This window comes from Micromesistius poutassou (assembly GCF_964030765.1).
Source record: "Micromesistius poutassou genome assembly, chromosome: 8".
Classification (NCBI taxonomy): Eukaryota; Metazoa; Chordata; class Actinopteri; order Gadiformes; family Gadidae; genus Micromesistius; species Micromesistius poutassou.
Genome location: NC_140278.1, coordinates 1,888,356 through 1,895,855, shown reverse-complemented (window position 1 = coordinate 1,895,855; position 7,500 = coordinate 1,888,356). Strand labels below are relative to the sequence as shown.

Sequence of the window (7,500 nt, the reverse complement as noted above, 5' to 3'; positions counted from 1 at the left end):
ACATGTAAATAAAGTGATCATCCACATTGAATAAACCCATAACCTCTGGTCATTAACTCCACCGTTAGCTTTGCTTTACGACCACACTGGTAATATATTCATTGATCTAAAAGGTCTGGAAGACGGACGGAGTGAGAGCAGGATGTAGACTGTTATAGTTATAGTTACTGTTATTGTACTGTTATTGTTACTGTCAGTGGCTCACACATAGGACATTTGATGTGAGCTTAACATGTAAAGGGAGAAATTAATGGCAATTAAACCTGTGTGACAATCCCACGGTGAACGCTGTCACACCAACACACACAGTGCTGTCATATCAACACACACAGTGCTGTCATATCAACATACACAGCGTCATATCAACATACAGTGTCAGTGTGACTGTGGTTCCATCGTCTCTCTTCCCGATCAGCTGGCTCGTTTGCCAGCGTTTTCTGCATCTCTCCGCAGTACGTCTACGTGTGTTGGTGTGGGGGCGCGCTGGTGGTCCACACCCCTGTGCTGGTTCCCAGTGTCTCTGGCGCTGGGAGCTCCGTGTCTCTGGCGCCGACCGGCTACCGTCTCACTCAGACCCGCTGGCCTCCAATACAGAGGCTTGTTGGTCACATGCTCGCTGTGGTCGATGTTGAGTACGGCACGCAGCGCTCTGGTGTAGCCCCCCCCCCCCGTCCAGGGCCGCCTGTAGGGTGGGCTTCACAGCCTTGTACTCTGCTGTGCCATGAGACAGACGTCCTTTGAGATGGTGAGCAGACAGTAAGGCTCTGAGACACACTGGGCAGAGAGCAGCGGCTCCCCTCGGGTCCCGGAGCTCTTCTGCACCGGGCGCACGGCCCTCGTTAACGGCCATTCAAATGAGAGATAGAACAAGCGCACATGTATGCAATACATTTAAGGTGCTTTAATAAGAAAGAATCTGCTATCTGCTCATATTTATATGTATGTATATATCCATGGATACATATATAAACATATACATACAGTATATATATATATATTAAAAATCCCATGGCATGCTACTTTATGAATGCTTTAATATAGGTGTTAGTGGGCCCCTAATACAGTATTTGAAGACGTTCAAAAAATTCAGCCTTGGTGCAGAGTTACAGCCACTACGAGCCAGTCCCACAATGAGCGCTCCACAAACATGCCGTTTTTTAGAGGCGGGTCAAGGTGGAGCGTGGGGGCGTGGCCCCACCCTCCAGTGTTGGGGCCACGCCCCCAAAACTGTTTACAGTGGATGCATCGCAATGGCGAGGTGCACACAGCTCTTGGCCGTGTTCTGTAAATATTCTAGAACACTCTGGGTGCTCCGGCGGGAGTCCTGGAGCTCTATATCTAAATAATATAATATTATACATAGATAGTATACATATATCATATAATATATATTATCACGGCCAAAATCTGTGTGCGCCTCCAGACGATATTATGAATCTCAAACGACTGCGTCCCCCTTTCCCCCAATTCCTTCTCAACCATAGGGCTGAGATAACCCCCACCACGAGTCTCCTGGTGGAAGTACCAGAGACGTCAGAGAACCAGACGCAGTCTAGTCTTTTCACCAAATGCAAGCTTGCCGTGTGTTGCGTGTTATGTGCCATAACACCAACAGCAGAACGGTTATCCAAATAACAAATAACACTTGCGTAACAGTGTGTGTATTGACACACACACACACACACACACGTGGCACTCGCACGGTCGTAGCTCATGGTCTTATTGGCGGGCCAAATTCTCTGGGCGGGCAAAGCAAAGAGAGGGGAGGTAACATGTCCCCGTATGACGACATACAGGAAAATTCCAAATCAGCGCATTTGAGTCTTGTTTTTTCAAAGGCAGAGCAGGATACCTACTGCTCGTTTTACACCGAACGCCATTTCTAGCCACTGGGGGACCATAGGCAGGCTGGGGGAACTCATGTTAGAAAACCTCATAAAGTGAAATGTTCATGCCATGGGACCTTTAAATTCTGATAAGAGTAGACTAGTTACATGTGGCAAAAACCATGCAACTATTTATCAACTGACAATTCCAAGAGCTCCTCAGTCGTTTTAAGACGCAGAGACGTACTCTGGTTTATAGTCTCTGCTTCAATTGTGTTAAGCATTCTGGGTGGTTTGGAGGTAAAGTGATTTGTGTATAGTCTTAGATCAGCCCGTGCAAGCAACAGAGGAACGACAAAGGGGGCAGGGGAAGAACGCGGTCACCTTGATTGAGTGCAGCCACAGGAGACGTCTAAGGACGGGGTTTTCAGGCCATGTGCGGATGCATAATAATCACTTTCTATTATCAAATGTCCCCACACCCCAGTACTATACAAGCGCTTCTAGTGATGATTCAATCAAGTATCAAAACGACGACTTCAAGTGTAACCTAAGTGTGACAAACCCACTTGAAAAAAGATGAAAACCGTCCCTGCTCTCACGGTAACAGCTCGACACCCCCCCCTCCCCCCTCCCTCGCCGTCCATCACTTCCCGTTGCCGGACTGGATGGTGACCCTCCGCTGGGGGGGCTCCTCGATGCTCCGCTCGGCCACCAGGTCCTGCAGCTGGAGCGCCCCCCCGCCGATGAAGCAGAAGGCCGGACACACGGGGGCGGAGCAATCCACATGCCCCTCCCACAGGACCCGGAGCGAGTGGGCGTCGTAGAAGGTGACCCGGCCCCGGTCAAAGTCCAGACACACCCCCAGGCGGGGGGGCAGCGGGGCCGTGTACTGGGGGCAGGCGCTGCTGTGGCTGCTGAGCAGGGAGCCGTCGCAGGCCTGGCTGTGGCCCCCGGCCTGGCTGTGGCCCCCGGCCTGGCTGTGGCCCCCGGCCTGGCTGTGGCCCCCGGCCTGGTTGTGGCCCCCGGCCTGGCCCTGGCTGTGGCCCCCGGCCTGGCTGTGGCCCCCGGCCTGGCCCTGGCTGTGGCCCCCGGCCTGGCCCTGGCTGTGGCCCCCGGCCTGGCCCTGGCTGTGGGCCCTGGGCAGCAGGATCTTGCCCATGCCCATGGTGAGGAAGCAGAAGGGGGGGGCGTCCTGGCCGTCCTCCGCCCCGCTGTCATGGCCGCTGTCCGGGTCACACCTGCAGACAGAGGGCCCCCGTTGGACGAGGGGTACGTACTGCAATGTGTTCTGGAGGTACTCCACAACAGAGTATTTCCACTGCATTGAAATGCTCTCTAATCAAACCTGTTAAATCAATTTGAATACAGGATTTGATTGTGATTGGATTGAGGTTGTACAACATTTAAAGTATAAATGTATAAAGATGCATTAAGGTGTTCAACTTTCCAAACAACAAACAACAAAGTTTTCAGAGCCATGAATTTGACAGGAAGTCCCGCCCACCCAAACCTTAACATCCATAAAGAATGGATGTTGGAGGGACTGCTGTCCCTACGGAGGTCAACCTGGTGAGGACGGTTAGATACCTGGGGCTGGCCATGTCCTGGGGGAGATGGAACCACTCCTGGAGCTTGGCCTCCTGTCCTACGCCCACCTGTCAATCCCAGGGAGGGGAGCAGTGGTTAGAGGTTCAATAAAACACAAGCTCCATTTAGTGCCATGAAGAAGAGTCTCTGCACCTTGACCAGGTAGGAGCCCGGCTCCACGGAGCACGCCCAGTAGTGCCTCCCCTGAGTGACAGCCAGGTCGGCCACCAGCAGGTCAGAGGTCAGATGGCAGGACGTGAGGGCGCGGTCGGCCGCCTGCAGCAGAGAGAGGCCGGGCACACTACGGGCGTAGGTCTGCCCCTTCCCCAGAGCCAGCCTATCAGCATGCAGCCCCCAGCGGGAGTCCAATGAGAAGCTCAGGACTGAGAGGGAGAGGGGGGAGAAAGAAGGGAGGAGGTAGAGGGGGGAAGGAGGAGAAAGGAGAGGAGGAAGAGGAGATAGAGGGAGGAGGAGGAGGTAGAGGGAGGAGGAAGAGGAGGTAGAGGGAGGAGGAAGAGGAGGTAGAGGGAGGAGGAAGAGGAGGTAGAGGGAGGAGGAGGAGGAGGTAGAGGGAGGAGGAGGAGGTAGAGGGAGGAGGAGGAGGAGGTAGAGGGAGGAGGAGGAGGTAGAGGGAGGAGGAAGAGGAGGTAGAGGGAGGAGGAAGAGGAGGTAGAGGGAGGAGGAGGAGAAAGGAGAGGAGGAAGAGGAGATAGAGGGAGGAGGAGGAGGTAGAGGGAGGAGGAAGAGGAGGTAGAGGGAGGAGGAAGAGGAGGTAGAGGGAGGAGGAGGAGAAAGGAGAGGAGGAAGAGGAGGTAGAGGGAGGAGGAAGAGGAGGTAGAGGGAGGAGGAGGAGGTAGAGGGAGGAGGAGGAGAAAGGAGAGGGTGCAGGGAGACAACAAAAGGGGGGAGGAGGGATTTCAGATGCAGAAGCAGAATAACTCCAGTAAGGAATAATTCCTTATAGGGAAGAACTGAGGGAAAGGGTATAAACAACGGGAGCGATGGAGACGCGGGCAGGAAGAGGCTACCACTCGTATGTCACATGTCTGCATGGAGGAAACACACACCATGATACTCTACAGCGACTCCACTGTAATGGGAGCAGCAGATGAGGTCATGTGGACATGTACCTAGTCAACGTGTTGAAACAGTCTTGGAGAGAGCAGATATAAGCACTATTGTTTTGGAGAGTGAAAGGAAGGCAGCGTTGAACAGGGGTTGAGTTGGACGGGGTAAAATAGGAATTGGTGAAAGAGATCAGAAAGAAACACGAGAAAACACAAGAAATGCACACGAGATGGAGAGGAAGGAGGTTAGCATTGGCCTTCAACATGAGGACTGACATAATACCAAAGAGACACACAAACAGCATTATACTCATTTAACTCATTTACTCGGCATTAGCTCAGGGGGCAGAGCGGGTTGGCTGGTAACGGCAAGGTTTCTGGTTCGATCCCCGGCCCCTCCTAGCTGAGTGTCGAGGTGTCCCTGAGCAAGGCACCTCACCCTAACTTCTCCCGACCAGCTGGCTGTCGCCTTGCGTGGCTGACGCCGCCGTCGGTGTGTGAATGTGTGTATGAATGGGTGAATGTCAGGCAATATTGAAAAGCGCTTTGGTTACAAAAAATGCGCTATATAAATGCAGTCTATTTACCATTTATACTTCATTGTAATTAAGTGAACAACTTTGCAATCTTTGTATTGTCTTATTGTTTATTGATCCAGCACCCATTCTACACGATTGTAAGATTTATATATATATATATATATATATATATATATATATATATATAAGTAAAGCTTACTTCAAACTCTCTTACTTGGGTAGAAGTAACACGCTTTTCATTCCATAATCACTAGCTATAAAATACATTTGTTTGCATTAAAGAACACTGGAGCATCCATTGCCGTGGTGTGAACTCACCCGGTGCTGGAGGGGTGTGCAGGTAAACCTCCTCACTGTGGTCCCCAAAGCCCGCCTTGTTGCAGCCCCGCACCCGCAGCACGTACACGCTGTCCATCTCCAGCCTGTCAATCACCGCACTGGTCCCGCCCACATCGTCCAGACGCTGCCAAGCATTGGCCGCGTTGGGCGACCTGGTCCCGCCCCACATGGTCCCCACCACGCCCGTCCTCCGCTGGTACTCCACGGAGAAGTGCCAGGCCGGGGCGGAGTCCTGGGGGAGGCGCCAGCACAGGAACAGCTGGTCGTAGGCCAGCGTCTTCTGGGTGTCGATCACTGGGGCCAGGGGGGCTGGGGACGGGAAGAGAGGGGGGTCAGCTCAGGGCTCTGAAGGCCACGCAGACACATGAGGAAAGGGGTAGCAGCCCACCACAGATGAACTCCAGGCCGTTCAGCAGCTTCAGCTCTTTGGAAGGGTCCATGTGGAAGTTCCTGAAGGACGGGTCAGCTGAGAGAGAGAAAGACTGCATGTGCTCTATGGATTTCACTAGTCTAGAGAGAGAGAGAGAGAGAGAGAGAGAGAGAGAGAGAGGTTTTACAGCAGTGTTGATAAACTGTGCAACAAAGTAATACTATTGTAATTTCATAAATAATTTCTTCCCTTGGCTATGGTGGCCTGTACTGGCCTGGATTGTGAAAGGTGTCAGTCAGTATCACCATTTTGCAAAAAATAAACTTTAAAAGAAACAGTTTATTTTAAACTGTTGATTTTTGTCTGCTCTATCCTCAATCAATCACAATCAGACACTTTGTGTTTGTTGTCAGCATGGTCACAGTACCTGTCGTCCAACATGCTGGAGGTTATATCCTATTTACCTATTTATCCATATGGGTAAACTAGATTCATAGAGCTATAATTATCGTTAAGAGTTAAAATAATTGATAATTCATGCCGATAGCAGAAGAGCAGACTGAATACCGGTTGCTTTTGATGACCTGAGGGTGGGCAGTTGAATCACAACAGTTTTCCTGTTCCATCACTTTTAGTGATGGAACAGGAGAACAAAGGTCTCTAAAACATTTACGTCATGGTAGTGTTACATGATGCACTCTGTGGAAGAGGAACCACTCTCTTTGTAGATATTATGGGCTCATTTAAAGGTCAATTATTTTCATAGACTTTTACACTAATTAAAACACACTCATGAATATCAGAATCCTGCTCTGCCCAGTCCATTGTGCACGATGCCACTCAATTCTCAAGTATGTATAATTCTCAATTCTACATACTTATACATACAAATAGTATGAGCGCTGCTCACAGGCTGTACCCTATATGGCCACTGATAGTTCTATATAATATGACCTTAAAGGATGTTACTATTATACAGCCGATATGACCAATTCATAACCTTTAGGTTGTTTACAACCCTCTCTATCTTTAAAGACCATGGATTTATCTCACCTCTCTATTAATTAATTACAGTGTATGGTCTTAACTACTCTCTGTAACAATCTCAAAAGACACAGCTTCGATAACTCAGAGAAAAGCTGGGAGCTCATCTCATTGCACAAAATGTTATCGTACTATTGACTGAAAGTGATGTCACATACATAGTTATGTACGTAGTTAAAGGATCTGTGGAGATTCAGGTTTCAACCTAGAGCCATTGATCCATCTGTGTGAGGGTGACATGACAGACCAGTGGTTTGCCCATCCCAATACTGGACTCGGGCCTGATACTGTGCTCATGCCCTCATACTCGTAAAACTTCTGCGATACAACTGCCGATACCACTTTACACAACCTGACGTAACGTTGAAGAGGCAGTGAAGCCAGAACGTTTTTTGATTTTTTTAAACGTGGGAGTTTGTCCTATATCATCGTCAACATAGTAATCTCTGCTATCTTATCACTGTTACTGAACCAAGTCCCCAATTATAGAGACAATAGGGCCGCGCAGCGCGGTTTGTGTGGATGTGTGGAGCTCTGCCTGGGCTGAGAGAAGGTTGAGCTACGGTGTGCGTGGCGCATATCCAACATCGCTCATTAGAACGTAATCTGCATAGTTCAAAGGTTATACTATGATGAAAAGATCATTCCATGTTACAGTATGTATGGTCCAGAACATAGTCTATAGACTACCTGGTCCAGAACATAGTCTACCTGGTCCAGACTAT

General features: G+C 50.0%; 1 protein-coding gene across 1 annotated transcript in view; it reads right to left on the bottom strand.

Annotated features, from left to right (window-relative positions):
• Positions 1-2,472: 2,472 nt before the first annotated feature.
• The window catches only part of trim46a (tripartite motif containing 46a), a gene marked incomplete at both ends in the record, with an annotated part of 10,784 nt that continues 5,756 nt past the window's right edge, over positions 2,473-7,500 (bottom strand). The window contains 6 exons of the mRNA XM_084471849.1: positions 2,473-2,718; positions 2,890-3,067; positions 3,417-3,484; positions 3,570-3,799; positions 5,341-5,670; positions 5,750-5,871. Coding sequence (XP_084327975.1) covers positions 2,473-2,718; positions 2,890-3,067; positions 3,417-3,484; positions 3,570-3,799; positions 5,341-5,670; positions 5,750-5,871 — 1,174 coding nt within the window. The remainder of the gene's footprint in view (positions 2,719-2,889; positions 3,068-3,416; positions 3,485-3,569; positions 3,800-5,340; positions 5,671-5,749; positions 5,872-7,500) is intronic.